Raw genomic sequence first — 20,330 nt, forward strand, 5'->3', positions numbered from 1 at the left:
CAGGCAAGCCGAGAGATATAATCTCTCCAGCGTGTCCTGGGTCTGCCCCGGGGCCTCCTCCCGGTGGGACATGCCTGGAACACCTCACCCAGGAGGCGCCCAGGGGGCATCCTTGTCAGATGCCCAAACCACCTCAGCTGGCTCCTTTCGATGTGGAGCAGCAGCTGCTCTACTCTGAGCCCCTCCCGGATGGCCAAACTTCTCACCCTATCTCTAAGGGAGAGGCCAGCCACCCTTCGGAGGGAGCTCATTTCTGCCGCTTGTATCCGCGATCTCGTTCTTTCGGTCACTACCCACAGCTCGTGGCCATAGGTGAGGGTAGGGACGTAGATCGACCGGTAAATTGAGAGCTTCGCTTTTACACTCAGCTCCCTCTTCACCACGACGGACCGGTGCAGCGTCCGCATTACTGCAGCTGCAGCCCCAATCCGTCTGTCGATCTCCGGCTCCCTTCTCCCATCACTCGCGAACAAGACCCCGAGATACTTGAACTCCTCCACTTGGGGCAGGAACTCATCCCCGACCCGGAGTGGGCACTCCACCCTTTTCCGGCTGAGAACCATGGCCTCAGATTTGGAGGTGCTGATCCTCATTCCCGCTGCTTCACACTCGGCTGCGAACCGCTCCAGTGCGAGCTGGAGCTTGTTGCACTTTTAATTTATCTGCATTTCAATTCCCAGATCTGCTAATATTAAAAAGAACAAAATGTTCCTTCTACCTTTATCGTTTCTTTTCTTGTTGCGAGCTTGTTCATGTTTCCTTTTTAAAAATCTCACTCATTAGACCTTTGTGCACCTTATGTACAAAGGTCTGGTTTCCACCTCCAGTTTTAGTCATGAATAGATTTAGACACTCCAAGACAATCACTAGCATGTAAAAGGAAGTCTAAATTCATCCAAATTTAAAATAGAGTCCCTCTTTAGATATGTTGAATAAATGTATTTCAGTTAAATTCAGTTCAGTTTTATTCATATGTATTTATTTATTTATATCGCTCCAAATCTCAACAACAGTTGGCTCAAAGCGCTTTGGCTTCAGTTCTGAAATCATAAGGAAAACAAAATCTGCTGGTGAAAAACACGAGCAACATAAATGCAAAAGTAACTGAGAGTCAGCTTATCTTCCTATATAGGTTTTGTAAGAGTGTGAACATCACAGTACAGATAGATACAGCTCACAGAAATAATATTGTGTAATATATCCAGTGTAACTGTGTTTTATTTCTGTTGTTTAGGTGGTCTGGGAGAGAATACTTTCTATGTGGACTACAGAACAGAAGATGGTTCAGCCAACGCTGGATCAGATTACAAATACACCGAAGGAACGCTGGTGTTCAAGCCTGGAGAGACTTGCAAAGAGATCAAGGTGAGTTCAGGGAAGACTGCGAAGAGAAGATAACCTGCCATTTAAAAAACATCCTTTTATTAAAAACAAAGAAACACAAGGTTAACCGTATACAAAAAATCACAGGAACACAACAACAGTGACTCAGGTGGGGCTTATACTTTGTTGGGGACATGGACAGCTGCTGACAGTACGGATGAGTAGCTGTTCCTTTTATATAAGCTCAGGCCAGTTTACACAATCACAAAATACTACAGGGAGTCTTGTCCTCACCATCTGATGTTAAAAGTTACATCACTCAGACCCCAGCTGACCCTGGCATGGATCTTATGGATGCAGAAACTGTAGCAGGCCTTTCAGCGGTTATCAGTGTTGCTCGCAGCATTAGTGTCGCTGGGTTTGAAGTCAGGCTGAGCATTTCCATGTGGAGTTTGCATGTTCTCCCTGTACAGGTTTTGGTATGTTAATGTTGGCCATTTGGATCCAAGACACTCAAGAGTTTTGCTTTCTTAGAGGCAGAAATACAAGTACAGGGAAACAAGACACGGCTGAAGCTTGAACGTGGAAGCAGTCTTATAAATCTTAAACTCTGAAAGGGACAAAGCAAAAACTTCATAATAAAACAGGAAGTAAAAAGAGCGAGTGAACACAGACAGAGGGAGGCTCAGACACTGATGCACAGAAGAAACAGTGAAAAGTGTTAGAAGCACAAAGGAGGAACAAAAAGAGAAGTGAGGACACAGCAGTGACCACGACACAGACACAGTTTAAGAGTACTCTCTTCCTTCATCGTGGCAGATGGAAGATGAGTTTGACAATAAGGGAACTTCAGTGTTAAAGATTTATTGAAGGTTTTTTTGGAGACAAGTTGAATCTTTAATGATCCCTGTGGGAAACTGTATAGCTGATTATATGAATTATGAAATATACCTGTCAGTTCATCCCAAAAGCTTTGAGCTCCAAGTTGGTGAAGAGATTTCTAATTCAGCTGATTTTCTAATTAGGACCTACACACGGTAAGTCACCAGCTTTGGTGCAGGAGGAGCTCTGGACTGAGAGTTTTACTTTATAAAAATGCACAAACACTCTGCGGGCTTCCTCCACAGTGACTGTGAAATCTGGGAAGATTTCCAAGGAGATCAAAGTGAGGAGAAAGAGGTGGGAGAGGGATGAGGAGATACATAATGAGAGTCCCGGGAGGAGAGACAGACAAAGGCTCTGGAAAAACAGAAGCCCGGGTTCGCGGCTGGGAGGGAAAAATACTGTTTTGTTTTGGTTTTTTTTGTTTTTTTTTGTTTTTTTTAAATGACATCAGAAACAGCAGTATGCGACATTACGTGATGGCAGAGCTTCAGTTCATCCTTTGTCATTTTTTTTTTTTTTTTTTTTTAAATAAATAGGACAGGGGGAATGAATGAGAGAAAGAGGGGGAGAGAAAGAAAGAAAACCAAAGGGGAGAAGAGACGGTGAGAAGGGGGGGGAAGAGAGAGAAAAAAAAAAAGAACTCCTGGGTCACCTGTATGGAGAAAAAAAAAAAAAAAAAAAAAAAAAACAAACAGAGGAGACAGCAAACAACAAAGAGCAACATAATAATAGAGAAAACAAAGCACCATCACAATAAACTAGCTAGTCATAGATATCAATATTTACTAAATAATAAACGATATTGTGCAGCACGCAAGATAGACAGCGCACAGTGTGCTTTGAGGCAGCAGCCAAGAAAGCTTTAGTCCGCGTCTGTGAATACCCATGTGTGCATACCTGTGTGGATCAGCATGCTTGCATTCCAAAGGTTTCTCCATGTAATGATCTGCTAGGAGGTGTGGAAAAATACTGTTGCTTCCAGTCAGACTACTACTGCTCATTCTGCTGCTTCTACATGTGGGTTATGTTTGTTCCCACTAACATGAATGTAAAGCAGAAAGTCACGGGTTTGCTGAGAATCTATGAGCAGCTGAAATTATAAACATAAAATTAAAGTATTAGAAAAAAGAGAGATGATATTGAAACCTGTGGCAATTCTGTAATCCCAAAGATGGCAGTTATCACTCACCTCTCACGTAAACCAGTCGTGTTGGTTCACTGCTAAGTTATCTATTAACTAAGACTAGCAAGTTTGTTTAACAAGCTGCTTCTGGACATTTTAAAGCTCCGTCACAACGACACAGATGCCTTTTAATTAGTGCTAATCTAAATAAAATACTTTGACTCTCAGAACCCGATACAGAGACTTCTCTGATTGACTCTTTCTCACTGCACGGCATATTATTTGTTAGCACATTTCACCGATGCACAAAGAGCACAAACACGATGGAGACGTCCAATTCAGCCCCTCAAATTAGTGGAAGTGAAGCCAAGCAGGCAGTAATGAGCTGATACTGCCTGTGTCGGTCTGAGCACTCATGTTCCCCTAACCTAAAGCTTTAAAAAATCCAGATGTTTGAGTTATGTGTAAAAAAACGTCACACTTAAGTGAGGAGGAACTGTGGGATTTTGGTGCTTCTACGCTGGATCACCATTTTCAGCCCAACCTTTAAAACTTCTGAAGAAAAGTCGACAAGCAGATGTCAGACACAGTTTCTGTATCTTGGTAACCACTGAAATTAAAATGTCAGTCAGTCTCTTCCTGTTCATTTAATCAAGGGCTCAAAATAACTTACAGAGCTTGCTGCTTCTTGCTTTTACTCACATTTAGAGATGAAACCCTTTTTCAAGCTTTGTTTTTGTGTTTTTCTAACTCATTACTTTTTCATTAAAGATCTGCGTTTTATTTTAAGATTCCAGTACCTTTGTGATTAAGTGAACGTGTTTGTACTGCCTCCTTCTCAACCTTCAAAAACTGCCTGCTGCTTCCAATAATTCAGCACTATTACTGTAAAAAACTGTTTTTAGTTTAGTTTTCGATGATCAGTGAAGTGAAGTGCTTCAGAGTTCCCCATCTTTTACTACAAATATCAAAACCTTTGAATTTGGGATCAAATAACACAATAAAGATGTTTTTCTTAATGTGAAACCAAGAATATTATCTCTAAAGTGCTGCATGCTGTCTGCATTAAAAGGAGACATGGTAAGCCGGCTAATCCGTGCTTGGATTCAAAATGTGATGGGAGATCAGAAGGAAGTGGGGATGAGTGGAGGGGTGGTACAATAGCCTAAAGAGCCACATTAAATAAGAAGAAGTGTGGACATCTGAAAAACTGGCAGCATAAATTGGCCCCTCCACCACGAGTGAGCGGATGGCCAGATGTGGAGTAACTATATTACAAAGGTCGGTGTCATCCTTTTCACCAGCACCGATTTCATCGAACGCCGTTCCAGTTAGAAACGAGCAGCAGGGAAACCAATTAAACTTGAATACTTCAGCTCTCTGCCAGAGCTCCACTTTCTCTGTCGCATTAGTTCCACTGTGTGACGGTCACCGCAGCCTTCACAGGCTCTGACTATACGAGAGAGATCAATCTGACAGAGCCAATAACAGGTCTCATTGTCAGCACTCTTTGTTGTAATGAAGAGTCATAATTGTTGTGTCAAAAAAAAAGGAGACAATTATCAGTTCTGAAAACGTGTCTCCTCTTCTCAGCACAGTTTATTCCAGTCAAATAAATGCAGCTGATCATTACTTTGTCTGATTACTTAAGGCACAAAATTTCATTTGATCAATTTTTAATCTGCATTATTTGCAGACCAGGCGCTATGCTTGTGGCCTCACACAGAGCCACGCACAAAGTTTCCTTCTTCAGCATAATGAAGATTAAATTAACTGTCACTTCATGTTTGCTGATTGAATGAAGGTCTGTGCTGTATCTGAAGTAGGCAAATCAGCCCCATTAGTAACAGAGATGAGACATTCAATTATAAAACACAGCTTTGTATTAGAAACGACACAGGAGAGTTACTGTTGTCTGAATCCAATAAACACTCTGGGTAGTCTTTCATTGGTGACTGAGTTGTAGTTTAATGATAATGATCGTCATCATTTCTTTGCACTTTTGTTGGTAATAAATACGATTTTCAAGAACTTTGGTTTTCTGGTGTTTAGCAGTTAGCACAGGAAACACTCAAGACAAGAGACAGCAATGCCTGTGCTATAAGCGATGGTTATTCTAGGAAACTAAATCTAAACCAAAACTAAAACATCAAATAATATTGTAAGAGTGCTGAGAGCTATAGAGCAGAGTTTAACTCCACCCCAGACCATTCACCCGCTCTCCATCCTCGTTTCCTGTCTGCTCTGCTGTTCTGTAATGAAAATAATAAAAGCCCAAATAAATCTTTAAAAAAATATATTGTTTGTTCTCTAAACTAACTAAAATCAGATAAAAATGTGTTAGTTTTAGTCTTTGACAGACTGATCACATTGTTATCAGAGCCAGCCTGATGAGGTTTTGCTACTTTTATCATTTTAGAGTTAAACAACCAAAAAACTTAACATGAACTCACAAAGGAAACTCACTGAAACTGAAATAGATTGAAAATACAAAACCAAGATTTAAAAAATAAAAAAAAATTTGACTGTAACAATACAAATACACATTGATATGATTTCTCATATTTTGTTGTCTTGTTCAGCCGATGGGCCTAAATATGGTCGGAAGGGGTCCTTTCTTTGTGCGCATGCGCCAACCAGCATGCAGCCTGCTGTAACCCATAATTTCCTTTGGGATTAATAAGGTATTCTGATTCTGACATTCATTTAATGAATCAGTGTGTAAAACTCCCTGAAGCTGATGTCTTCAGATATTTAATTTTGTCCAAACTGTCTAAAAACAACATGAAAGGATTATTTAAGTTGAAGACTAGTTTAACAAATGCCTTAAAAACAATGTTTTTGTAAGTCCACGCTCTACAGATTTACAGTTTATTATGTAATTTGTCAGCACATAAAAAGTGTACTGGTTGTACTCTTGGCGCTATGAGGGAACAGTATAAAAACAACTGTCACAACAAAGAGAAATCCATTTAAAATCAGACTAATTGAATTCTTATTACTTTAATGCAATTCAGTTTTATTTATATAGCATCAAAAAAACCACAATAGTTGCCTGATGGTGCTTTATATTGTGAAGTAAAGACCCTACAATAATATAAAGAAAACAGAGAAGACCCCAACATGGTTCTTGGGTCTCTGACATCATGTTTCAAACCTCAGGTAAAGAATTTGATTTGTATGTTTTTGATTCTTGTCTTAAATTTAGACTTTTAAGTAAATTTCAACCATTTCTTTCTATTAATGAGCTTAAAAACATAATTCTGCAGTTTGTTATATTTTGGACTGAGCAAAACTAATAGCATGATCATATTTCAACTATTCTTAAATAGTTGAATTTGCTGATGTATGACGGTGATGTATAGGATCAATTATAAAAACATTATTTCTCATACAAGTACTTGCAGGGGTTTAATCCACGTTACCGATCAGATCCATGCTTCTCTCTCGGGTCCATTGATCAGCAGTTTTCAGCTATTCTTAATTCCCAGTTGGCTCTTACAGCCGAATGGTTGTTCTCAGTTAATGTTCCAGAACTCTGCAATAGCCTCCCACGTCAGATTAGGTCAATTAACTCACTAACTTCACCTCTTCTCACAGACCTCTTCACTTTCAGACTAGCTTTAATTCACAGTGTCATTTACCCCCACTGCTTGATGGTTTTACTGGTTGTACAGTACGTTGGCCAACATTTATTGTGTTTTAATGGGTTATAGAAACAAACGGACTTTGCTGGTTGGGCAATAGATCCTAAAATTTATACAATATTTCAAAAAAATTGACGGTGTCAACATTGCTGATATTTTATTGACGCTTCCAGGCATCAGTAAATGAATTATACATCCTTATTTTCTAATGAACTATACAACACTGCACAGTACTGTCACATAATACAATTGAAAGATACTTTCTACCTATGCAGGAGTTTAAGTTACTTAAACTGCTTTTTACTTTTGCTGCTTGTATCTCCTCCTCGTTCTACTCAGTGGTGTGTTTTTGCTTCAAGTGGTGAAACACCTTTGTAGTTTCCAGCTTTAGCAGGAAGAAATGCATAATTTGAAAAGTACTGGGCTTTGTTGGAGCTTGTTGAAGTAACTCTTTCTTCAGGCACTAAATTGTCATCAGACGTGACTCTCTCTCTCTCTCCCTTGTCTCCTTATTGTGTGCACTATGGGATGTAAAAACAACAAATCATGAGTGATGCCGTATGACAGAGTGCAATAAAAGATAAGATAACTCTTTATTGTCATTGCACAGTCATACATAGTACAGTAGTACAATGAAATTGGAAAACTGTCCTACGTCGGCACTACATATAACACAACACGACACGATACGACACATCGCAACGCAACACAAACAACACAACACAGTATAATAACTTAGTAATAAAAAAGAAGAACAAGTGTATTTGTATTGCACACTGTTATTATTGCACATTAATTATTGTTGCACCTTGTTATAAATATAAATATTATTATTAGTACTGTTTTTACCATTGTTAACCCCCCCCAAAAAAAGTCCAGGGAGGTAGTCAGTCAGGTCAGCTATTTGCATTGATCAGGGCTATTGCCCTGTTGTAAAACTGTCCTTGAGTCTGTTTGTTCGGGACCTCAGCAGCCTGAACCTCCTGCCAGATGGCAACAGCTTAAACACCCGGTGTCCTGGGTGTGTACCGGCCATATTGATGACCCTCTGGAGTGCCTTTCTGTGTGCTGTGGTGCAGCTGGAGAACCACACACAACATGAGTAACTAGAGTAAAAAATAAAAGCAACAGATTTAAAAAAACAAAAAAAACATAAAAGGTGTACCTACAGAGCATGATTCCATGATTATTAATTGCTAATTAATTAATAAGTGCTCTGAAATAAGTTTCGGAAGAATGATCTAACAAATAATAAGCCGTGCTGTGAGAAAGAGTCCATCAAAGAAATCTGTGCTTCGACTTTGGAGAGTAGCACTAATTAAAAGGTGTCTGTGTCTTTGTGATGAGCTTTACAAATTAATGCAAATGATCATTTTTTTCAGTGACTTCTGTATTTGCCTTCATGTGCATTCGTTTGAACTAGTGCTGTCTCATTAAAATCAGGTTAACGCCATGACCGCATTAACGCGGCAAATCTCCGTTGGTGAGTTAACGCAGATCGCCCCGCGCGTGGGGCTGCACGACGCCAACGCGTTAGTGCGGTTAGCTCGTTAACACGTTAGCGTCGTACAGCACCACGCACAGGGGCGATCTGCGTTAACTCACCAACGGAGATTTGCCGCGTTAATGCGGTCATGGCGTTAACGTGATTTTAGCGAAATTAACGCTGACAGCACTAGTTTTTTGTATTTTGTCTAAACAGTGGCATGAATCAAATTTAATAGGGATTTTTTTATCTACATTTTTGCAAAAGCAGTGCTGACAGAGAGGGGATATAATAATATAAACAGAACTCTTTATGGGTTATAGTGAAGCTCCACGTCTCCCGGATATTTCGTATTTTTTAAGTGTTTATTTCTCTTGCAAGAAAAAGTCACATTTATACACTTCCATCTGTGGCAGGCTTGGCTGGACACGCAGACCTGATCTGATTTGGGAATCCCCACCTGCCACCTGCTAATGTGCAGTGACATGATTGGATAGAGTTGACTACAGAACCAGCAGCTGAGGGAAAAGACTGGCTCTTGATATTCACCTCAGCCATCCAGATACAACAACACTGGGCTTAAGCATCCTGAGCAGGGTTCAGTTTAAATTCAGCGCATGTAGCATGACTGCATTCCACATAATACTGGGATTGTTGTTGAAGTGGCCTTCTAGGATAGAGACATTTTCACTCTTTGACCATATAATTCCACCTCAGAGCTCTCCGAAGCTTCTTATTATTCACTAATAGGATTCTGCTCAGGAATCACATGTTATGTCCAAATTTGAATAATTAATAATTACACATGAAGGACACTGAACAGAGACGTTTCTTTTATTCTGTCTTCTGGTCTCACTGAGCTTTGCTCTAAAATCCAAAACACAAAAACTGACCAGGAATTATTAATCACTACAGGAATCTCACTCACACCACCTGTTTGGAGCTAAAGTTTCACGCTGTTCTCTGGTATCTTCTGTTTCTAGATTGGCATAATCGATGATGACATATTTGAAGAGGACGAGCACTTCTTTGTCCGCCTGTTGAATTTGCGTGTTGGTGATGCAGAGGGGATGTTTGAAAGCGACGAAGTGGGTGCCGCACCCAAAGCTCGCTTAGTTGAGCCCCTGGTGGCCACGGTGACTATCCTGGATGACGACCATGCTGGCATCTTCACGTTTAGCGAACGAATGGTACGGGTGAGTGAGAGCGTGGGCACAATGGAGTTGACGGTGGTGCGCAACTCAGGCGCCCGTGGCACAGTCATCCTGCCGTACCACACCGAGTCAGGCACCGCCAAGGCTGGAGAAGACTTCGAGGAAGCCCGAGGAGAGCTGGAGTTTACCAACGACCAGACCAGGTGAGTCAGGATGACATCATGCTGCTCTTCTTCTGGTTCTTGACATGTAAGTAATAGGGAGGAGAAAGCTTTTCACAATTTGTATAGGAACATTTGAGTGGACACATCTAACACGACCAATGAAACTCTTATGCTTTTATTTTGAAAATCAACCATCTTGTGACCAAGACTCTGACCAGGACACTGTTGTGCTGATCTTCAGTATCACTCAGCAGCTTTCGACCATCATCTTTTAGACTCTAATGTCATCATCTTGGACTCCAGCTGGTAATGATAGTCCTTGTCCTGCTGCTGGGCAGCTCTGACCACACAAGAAGCAGGTGAGGAACCGCTTCATGTGGCGCTACGCAGAGCAGAACAAGGACTACCAGCTCCAGAAGTTCATCCAGGCTACAAGAAACATACTAAACCAGCAGCTGATTAGGCTGCTGTCATTAACTTTCCACAACCTCCTCGTCAATGAAGATGCAGATGAAAATCTTAAACGCTGTATTGTTCATTGTTTGTCCCTTTATCCATGTGACTGCATGCACTCATCCATCCCCAGTACCACTAACATCCCAATCAGAATTAGAATATGTGGGGGAAACTAAGTTTCTATAGAACATGACACAGAATATTGTGTTACCTCTGTCCTGGTTCATTTACATTTTATTTCACTAGCTGGGCCCACGTCCCCATTTTAGGTTTGACAGCATTTGTTAGGCGATAAAGGCGAATGGCTTAATCAAGAATTGAGCTGTGGTTTGGGAAGGCCTCGATGGGGACTGGTGGTGGCAGATGGTCCTACTCCTGAAAGTCAGATAATTCATCTCCAAACTAAAGGGCTGAGTAAACCTCAGCTAATGTTTTAAAATGGAATTTGCTGAAGATGAAACATATTTTTTTAAAACTACAATGATTTAGTGTCAGGGTAGGTTTCTTCAGTTAGAGACCCACAAAAACAAAGGAAATTGATTTCAGAACAAACAGGAAGACACACCAAGTAGCGCTCACTGATGACGGTATTGATGCTGTTAATGATTAGCAATATTTCATAGCAGTGACTGATGAGTACCTGTGAAACTGGGTACTCAAAGACCAGTGTCATTAACAAGAAAGCATTACAACAATTACACTTCATGCCAAATCTGTGACAGTTGATGTGGATAGATGCACATCGCTTCTTTCTAGTTCTTTCTGTTTTTTGCTTCTTTTTCTTCCTCCTGTAGTTAATAAGAACAGAAACATCTGTAAACAAAGTTGTAAATATGTCCAGTAGGATTGCATGTCAACAAGAACACAGACCTGTATGAAACTGTGCTAACATACCAACAATAACAATTGTATGAAAAGATCGTATCTGGGCTGATAAAATGTGCTACTGCAGATTTTATCAAATAAATCTGCTCATTCTGGGACCTGAAGCTTTTGTTCCAATCGAAGATCTTTTTTGCGTTAATGTCAGCAAGCAAAGAAAGAAAGAAGATTTAAAATCTGACCAATTACATTAATTTAGGATGGTATTGGGTCGGGTGATGTATGTCCTGTTCATTTGAAATGCTGAGTATTTCAGAGCCCTCTGGCCTCCTGCTGCAGTTAATTAGTGAAAATGCATTAAAACAAATAATCTTTCACTTTCAGACTTTGCTGCTCTGCGTGTTTATGCCCACAAAAGAGGATAAGGATCTTTGAATGGTGAATAATTCAGGGGATGGAGTAAAGAGAGTGTATGATTTTCAAAATAAGTTGTTATTGATTAGAAATTTATGCTTTCACCTCTTCACTCCAGCTAAATGTATATTTTATTGAACTTTTCTATAACAGTAAGAGGAATGGGCAGAGGGAGGTTTCAGCTGCTGCGTGCTTCGTGGTGATGTTTGCTCGTCTCCATCCTCTGCTTGTTTCACTTCCTCCTCTTTCCTCTTGTTTATTCGCATGTCTTCTCTTACCATTATTCTCTCTTCACCTTTTTCAGCGCTCCCCACACTGTCTTTGGTTCACCTTTGTGCCTGCCAGACGACAGTCCTATCCATTATTCATCACAGCTGACCTGACGGCAGGCTCAGCATGCTCATGCTGGATCTTTTCTGAGTTTGTGTCACATTATACTGCACGGTAGTGTTGGAGTGAATCGACCAGAACCTAACGAGTAACGTCAGGTCATATTTGGTTGTATTTATAAGTGTAGCAGCTCTTTTTTGTGTAGCCGGGTCGCACCACCAGATGGCACTGTGCAGCGTGTCGGGGTCTCCTTAGAGCCGGCGGGGGTGCTTTGAGCTTCCGATAGGATGCGTCTTCACATCCAGCTCTAACTGTCTACAGTAACAAACCTCACAGGCAACGTTTTTTTTTTTTTTTTTTCCTAAATGACATCAGAAACAGCAGTATGCGACATTACGTGATGGCAGAGCTTCAGTTCATCCTTTGTCATTTTTTTTTTTTTTTTTTTTTTTTTAAATAAATAGGACAGGGGGAATGAATGAGAGAAAGAGGGGGAGAGAAAGAAAGAAAACCAAAGGGGAGAAGAGACGGTGAGAAGGGGGGGGAAGAGAGAGAAAAAAAAAAAGAACTCCTGGGTCACCTGTATGGAGAAAAAAAAAACAACAACAAAAAAAACAAACAGAGGAGACAGCAAACAACAAAGAGCAACATAATAATAGAGAAAACAAAGCACCATCACAATAAACTAGCTAGTCATAGATATCAATATTTACTAAATAATAAACGATATTGTGCAGCACGCAAGATAGACAGCGCACAGTGTGCTTTGAGGCAGCAGCCAAGAAAGCTTTAGTCCGCGTCTGTGAATACCCATGTGTGCATGCCTGTGTGGATCAGCATGCTTGCATTCCAAAGGTTTCTCCATGTAATGATCTGCTAGGGAGTGTGGGGGGGCCACAGCCCTGTCCTCCAGGGTGTGAAGCGGGTATGGAGGAGATCAAAACTCCAGACATCCAGAGGCCCCCAGAACACAAGAGACCATGGAAGACCAACAGAGGGGCAGCCGCGCCACTGTTCCAGTAAGAGCTGAGGAGAGTCCCAGATGAGGGCTCGCCCAGCAGTCGCGGAGCAGAAGTCAGGGGGAGTTGCAGTGACGCGCCCGTGAGCTCCGCCGGCCCCCAGCTGTGCCTGAGTGACCGAGCCCCAGGCCGAGAGGCCGGGGGCACCCCACCTCCAAAGGGGCCCGAGCGAGCCCCAGGCCCCAGGCCCCGACAAGCGGCCGCCAAGGAGTGAGCCGGTGTGTACCCGGACGCCCACCCCCAGACACAAAGAACCACCAACACACCGACACCTGAGGGAGTCCGTCACCGGCAGGGGAAGTGGTGGTGGGTGGAGATAGGCCTCCAAACCTTGGAGGGCCTGAGGTGTCCCCAGAGAGGTGGCGTCTGATACCCAACCTGACATATAGACACAGACATACAGGCACACACAGATACAAACATCCATTCCCACCCTCATGCTCTCATATGCACTCACTCCACACTCAACCAACGTGGAGACAGACATAAAGAGACGCTGTACACACAATCACACTCCCCAAGCGTACTCTACAAACCGGGTCTAGGTACCCTTGCCCCTGGAGGGGGGAATTGCACCCAGACCCAGGTGGTGTTACCCTTTTCCCTGCGGTGGGGAGACCAGGAGGCCTCCTGCTGCAGTTAATTAGTGAAAATGCATTAAAACAAATAATCTTTCACTTTCAGACTTTGCTGCTCTGCGTGTTTATGCCCACAAAAGAGGATAAGGATCTTTGAATGGTGAATAATTCAGGGGATGGAGTAAAGAGAGTGTATGATTTTCAAAATAAGTTGTTATTGATTAGAAATTTATGCTTTCACCTCTTCACTCCAGCTAAATGTATATTTTATTGAACTTTTCTATAACAGTAAGAGGAATGGGCAGAGGGAGGTTTCAGCTGCTGCGTGCTTCGTGGTGATGTTTGCTCGTCTCCATCCTCTGCTTGTTTCACTTCCTCCTCTTTCCTCTTGTTTATTTGCATGTCTTCTCTTACCATTATTCTCTCTTCACCTCTTTCAGCGCTCCCCACACTGTCTTTGGTTCACCTTTGTGCCTGCCAGACGACAGTCCTATCCATTATTCATCACAGCTGACCTGACGGCAGGCTCAGCATGCTCATGCTGGATCTTTTCTGAGTTTGTGTCACATTATACTGCACGGTAGTGTTGGAGTGAATCGACCAGAACCTAACGAGTAACGTCAGGTCATATTTGGTTGTATTTATAAGTGTAGCAGCTCTTTTTTGTGTAGCCGGGTCGCACCACCAGATGGCACTGTGCAGCGTGTCGGGGTCTCCTTAGAGCCGGCGGGGGTGCTTTGAGCTTCCGATAGGATGCGTCTTCACATCCAGCTCTAACTGTCTACAGTAACAAACCTCACAGGCAACGTTTTTGACACCGGAGCCTTTCTCCTTTTCAGAACTGTGTAGCACTTATGACAAGTTTGAACGACTCGTGCTTGTGTGATATTGATTCCAGGAGCTCCACATTGATGTAAACAGGTTCACTGACTGGCAGGACAGTGAATTTAGTGAGACAGGTCTGGTGATGGGAGATCTCAGCATGTTTCTGTGAAGCAGCACTTTGGCTCTGCTCCTGAGGAGGGATTTATTCCTGTTTGCTGTTCCACTGGTTAATCATGGCCCAGTCAGCGTGTCTGAACACATCAGCTTTCACTCAAAGCTCCCACCTTGTGCCTTTTGTGCCCCTTGTGACCTTATTAAGTTTCTGTGTGGCTACATTTAGTTGCATGATGACCGACGATGCAGTTCCTAGAGATAGAGTTCCTAGAGTGGGCAACAATTCTCTGAGTGCAGCTCCAGAGTTATTCATGCCTCTGCAGTCGTTTCATTTCTGTGAGAGGACTCCAGCTCTCAAGGGTGTAGTTTTGTTCTTGGACATAACATGTCACCAGCTTTCTGCTAAAATCAGGACTTGGTGTTTCACATCTTTTTAGGCTTTTTTGCAGCTCCACACTGCTCTGGCTCTAGCGTGTGCTGACCGCTACTGCTTGACCACAGCTGGCACTGTTTGCACATCTGAAAACAGAATTTGAACAAATCCTTGCATGCTTAAAATTACTGAAAAGGAACCTTTAGTGGGTCTGTTTAATTAATAAAGAAATGTCTGAACATTGTTTGACTTGCGTGCAAATTAGAGTGGCCATACCTATTTTGTTGTTTACAGAAATTTGCTCATTATGAGTGTGAAATCCAAAATAAATAAAATAAATAGCAAAGATGACAAAGTTGTCAAGAGGAGGGGTTGAGTGAATAGGTATACTTCAATATTTAAAGGTTTTACTGGGTAGTAAAATACTTCTTAAAGGTATTTACTATTTGAATTTCACATCATATAAATGGTGGCAGAGAATGATAACAGCATCACATTCAACAATCAGCTGCTTGACATTTTGAATGGAAGCAGATTAAAGTAATTATTTTAGCTTTTGTTTTGTTTTTTGTGCCCTCTATTTTTTTATGTAAAATGATTTTTAGGAAGTGAGAAGACTTTCTGCAGACTCGCAGCTATCAGGTTAAAATGCCAAAGTTGACAATCTGCAGTAAAATAAAGTAACAGCAACATCGGGGTGAAGACACGTCAGCGTCGCCCCCTACAGGTGAAGTAGCTGGTCTGGTTTTATTAGTTATTCAGAATCAGAATCAGAATCAGAATACTTTATTGATCCCTGGGGGAAATTATTTTTTGTTACAGTGCTCCATTTTAAACCAACATTAAGACAAGACAGACAATACGCTAACTAAGAATAGTACAATATATACATATATATACATACATACATACATACATACATACATACATACATAAGTCACTTATAAATAAATATTTGGAAAAGAAACATGTGTAGCTGTAGCAGCAAACAGTGTGTTAAGTGGATGCGTTGTATAGGGAGATGGCCACAGGCAGGAATGATTTCCTGTGTCGTTCAGTGGTGCTTTTCGGTAATCTCAGTCTCTCACTGAACGAGCTCCTGTGACTGACTGATTCTTGGAGGGAATGAGTGTCAAAGCTGCATTTTGCTAGTAAATCTACATTTGTTAACCTGTAATTATTATATGACTATTTAATGACTACTAAATCAAAACTAAGAGTAAATAACTACTAACAACTGTTAGCAGTTGGATATTTAGAAGACGTTAATAAGTCACGTTGATTTATGAGTGAGATAGGAAGGAAGTTTCGAGCTGTCAGCGGCATCAGCGGCGCCGTAGCTCTCCTGCTGGACTGTTTTATGATCGTTCTTTCTGCTCATCATCACCTCATCTAATCGCCTCGCTCCTTCATTCTGTCATTTTCACGCCACATTGCTTACCTGTCAGGATGACTTGACTATTGATTGCATCGGCCCAGTTCCTTTCCTTTTTTTCTCCCTCGTTGACTCTCACAAAGCCCTTTGGGTTTTTTGAAGCCGGTGTAAAAAGCTGCAAAATCAAACATGTGGCGCTACACGTGGCGGTGACCCCTTGTGAATGAGGGAGTGCTTTGTTGTCTTTTCATGGCTCTTTCTTTAATGAATACATACTTTTGTATTCCATCCATTCGTGCTCATATCTCGATCTCCTTACACTAAACACTTTTATTGTTCATCTTTCTTCCCTCTCCTTTTCGCTCTTTTTTCCACACCTGTCCTGTCTTCCTTCAGTTTCATTCTCTCCTCCTCCATCTCTTCCTCTGTGTTGTCACAGTAGATTTTCTTCTACCTTCAGTAGGTCGCTCTCTGTGGTGACATTTCAGTCCGGCAGTCCTCAGAGACCTTAACGGGGCTTGTCATCATCACTTCACCTTCACTTCTTCTCTTCTAAAATAAACCCATCATTTCTAATACCGCTCAAACGCTCACTGTCATTATGGTGTTAAAGCTGCTCTGCCTCACTATTGCTTGATTCTTTCCTATTCTTAGTGTCTGGCTTCTTTTCTCCTCAGTGCAAAGTTAATTTCTCTTGGTATGGATTCTGAAAACCAGTCAGCCATGTTGGAGAAGTCATAAATATTCAGCTGAAATCTCCATATGCTATGTGAGCAGATACACTCCAAGTGAGAGTCCCATTATTTAACATTAATGCAGTCTTTGATATTTAAAATGTGGTATTTTAGAAATAGATAATTGCATAATCATCCATGACATCAATCCTTATTCATTATATTTCTCTGACTACTAATAGTTTCCCTCTGTGAGTCTTTTTAATCTGTCTTGCAGTTTTCTCCCCTAGCTCCCACCTTTAACTCACTTATTGAACTTGTGTCCTTTCTATGCATTTGGTTTCCTCCTGCACTGATTTACACAGCAGCAGGTCCTGAACAGACACAGCAGGGCAGACCTCTGCAGTGTGTGTGTGTGTGTGTGTGTGTGTGTGTGTGTGTGTGTGTGTGTGTGTGTGTGTGTGTGTGTGTGTGTGTGTGTGTGTGTGTGTTCACAGGCCTTGAGATTTGCAATGGCAACACGTCGTTAACAAGGACGACCTGTGGTGAAGGCGCCCCGAGTGCTGAAATCACCTATTGATGAAGTGCTTAACTTCATTATGTGTTTGCAACTGACAGTTTTCTGTGTGTGTGTGTGTGTGTGTGTGTGTGTGTGTGTGTGTGTGCGTGTGTGTGTGTGTGTGTGCGTGTGTGTGTGTGTGTGCGTGTGTGCAGTCAGACTCTCCAGGTGAGGATAATTGATGATGAAGAATATGAAAAACATGAAAACTTCTTCATCGTGCTGGAGGAGCCGCGCTGGCTGAAGAGAGGAATCTCAGGTACGTGACTGTAACATGTTTCCCTTTGTTTGATGGATTTACTTTAACCTTTTGATCGACCGTCACCAGCAAACATGCATCAAACCCTGACGTCATCTCCCTGCTCGACTGTCGGTTACAAAGTGAGAAGTATAAATGAAATTCAAAGAGAATATGCTCCACATACACAGACTCGTATTATCAGAGGGTCTTTTTATATGCAAATAATATTTACGTCTAAATTTTGTCTCATTAGTTGCTCCGTGATGCACAAGTTTGAGAGTGAGTCATGTGTTTTGAGACTCAACTTTCTTTCTAGAATTGTTTTTTTAACCGTGACATTTGAAAGAAGCGCTAGTTGACGGTTATTCAGTGTAGAAATGTTTGCTTTGTATTTACAAGACATCATAGACGGGGCTGAGTACTGAACCTTGGCGTGTTTGATACTCGTTAAAACGCAGCTGCAGAGGTATCAAAGTACTGCAAATGTTTGCTTTCACAAAGCTGGCGCTGAATTTCTCTTCTGACTTTAAACATTTAAAGCAGTTTCACAGCTTTGCATTCATGAAGCTTGTTTAAGAGTTTGCCTTAAACAAGCTTGTATAAAAATGAAATGTATACATTTTTACATTCAGATTTTAAAAAAAAATATGCAGCACCCTGAAACAGAGGATTGTATTGTTGGGTCTGTTCCGCAGCGATGAGTCTTCATACTCCTATCCATACCTTCTTACAGTTTTCAGCATAGCTGCTATTTTTAGATCTCTCCTTAGAAGTCTCACCAGGTCCACTTGTACATATTCTTTTAGGCAGAGTCTTCTATGAGTGTCAAAGAGATCATCCATCAACCTTTTCTATTTTGTTCCATTTTTGGGAGGTGTTGCATGTTGGTATTGCAAAATGTGTATATATATATTATTTATTTATTTATTTATTTTAGCACGCTCTGAGCCACTCAGGTTTTCTGCTGAACGCTGTCACACAAATGCCACAGGATGTTCATGTTGACAGTCTCACCCTGGGGGATGAATTCATGGTTCACAACGCTCTGATTGTCAAAAATGACGAGCAGGCTCCTGGTCTTCTGTCACCAGGATCACAAACTGGACTCTTCTTGTGAAATCTGCAGAAAAGTGCTCTAATGCGGAGGCACAAAAACAGAATTGAATGTTTGCTTTCTGTCTAAGGTTGAGGTGTGTGATGAAATGACAGAGCGCACAGTGTGCATGGTCTGAAGGGAGCGTGGTAAATAGCAGCTACTGAGCTGAATGAATGAAGGAGTCTGAATACAATCTCAAAGATGACCATGACTTTAAAACAGCTGTTATGTTTCTTGCATTTCAAAGCTTTCAGCCTTTCAGTCACAAAACTAAGTTACACCTCTTCAGTAAATTCACAGAAGAGGCTTTACAGCAGCTCAGACTGCAGCTGGGCTTTATTTGTCCCAGATGAACAGGTGGACAGCGGCACATTATTTGTGTATATTTTGTTGCCTTTTCTTTTCCTTTTTTTCTTGTCTTTTACTTGTTTGTTTGTTTTGTTTGACCCACTCTCCTCACAAGGATCGATAAAATTTCATCTTATCTTAGGAACACAGAGACACACGTCTTCAGGGAGACAGCCATTCATCTTTCATCCATCGACACACAAACCCTGCTTTTCTCTGTGTAACGTGGAGACGGGACATTTCCTTTAAACTTCAGATGATTTTTTAGACTGTCCTTTGTGTTATTAACTTGGACAAAACACTAACAGCTGAAAGACAGACGAGTAAGAAAAGAGATCGTTGCTGAAGGCACTCGAGTTTTATTGTAAAGACAAAAAGGTTTTACTGAACTGTTAATATTGACTCACTTGTGAGATCAGGTTTGCGCTTTCATTGTGGAGTTTTGTTTTGATTGTGCTTTCCCTCCTGAATGTTCGCTGGTACTTACTGCTCTTCTTTTCTTGTCCACACGCCCTCCTCTCTGTTTTCTTCACAGCTCTGCTGCTCAACCAAGGTAAGACCATCTGATTAGTTCCTCTGCTTCAAACTGTCAGGACGTCTGAGTCGAGCCACAGTTTTTCAGTCAATATGTTGATTATTTTGTGGAATAATGAATGAAATGAAGTGAAGCAATTATAGATATATATAATTTTTCTAAAGCCTTTTAAAGGTTTTTTAATGGGGAAAAAGAGAAAGAACATTGATCTTTTAATAACAACTGGTAAAGGTATTCAATTATCAGAGTCACTGATGATTCACTTTTACGTCAGCTCTCCAGCAAAGGTTGACATTTAAAAATGGTATTTTAACCCACACTGAGGCATGAACATATTTGGAGCGAGACGATAATAAATTCGGTCTGACTCAGCGCTCCATCATTCTGTTTGCTCTTCTGGCTTCCTGCTGATTCTGCCTCAAGGAGGAAGGAGAAAAATAACCTAATATCAAATGCCTCACTTCTGCACTGCTGTCAGCAGCTTAACATGCACATATAAAACTCATCCATGTTGACACATAGACTGTTTGTGACACTGTTTCTGAAGTTTTTAATCAGTAAAGTTTGAAAACATCACTGAATTTCTATATATCCACAGAGCAGAGCCAGAGGATTTGTAGAGTAGTCTGGACACTGGAGTTATGGGGCTGGCCACCCTGACAAGCATCACTTTGCTGTCTGCTAAGTCTCACTTCTGCTAACTGAAATCACTAACATGGATTTTTGACTTCTACCTTGGAGGAAACACAACTTAACTGATGATTGTAGACATGTCCTCGAAACCAACAG

At 41.4% G+C, this 20,330-nt stretch overlaps 1 protein-coding gene across 7 annotated transcripts in view; it reads left to right on the top strand.

The window, feature by feature from the left end:
- Positions 1-20,330, top strand: part of slc8a2b (solute carrier family 8 member 2b) — a 201,535-nt gene that overhangs the window by 163,359 nt on the left and 17,846 nt on the right. For all 7 annotated transcript variants that reach the window (XM_080888611.1, XM_080888617.1, XM_080888614.1 and 4 more), the window contains 4 exons: positions 1,235-1,365; positions 9,448-9,821; positions 17,477-17,580; positions 19,542-19,559. In XM_080888611.1, the coding sequence (XP_080744737.1) occupies positions 1,235-1,365; positions 9,448-9,821; positions 17,477-17,580; positions 19,542-19,559 (627 nt within the window). The remainder of the gene's footprint in view (positions 1-1,234; positions 1,366-9,447; positions 9,822-17,476; positions 17,581-19,541; positions 19,560-20,330) is intronic.

Source organism: Rhamphochromis sp. 'chilingali' (genome assembly GCF_963969265.1).
Source record: "Rhamphochromis sp. 'chilingali' genome assembly, chromosome: 8".
In the NCBI taxonomy this organism is placed as follows: Eukaryota; Metazoa; Chordata; class Actinopteri; order Cichliformes; family Cichlidae; genus Rhamphochromis; species Rhamphochromis sp. 'chilingali'.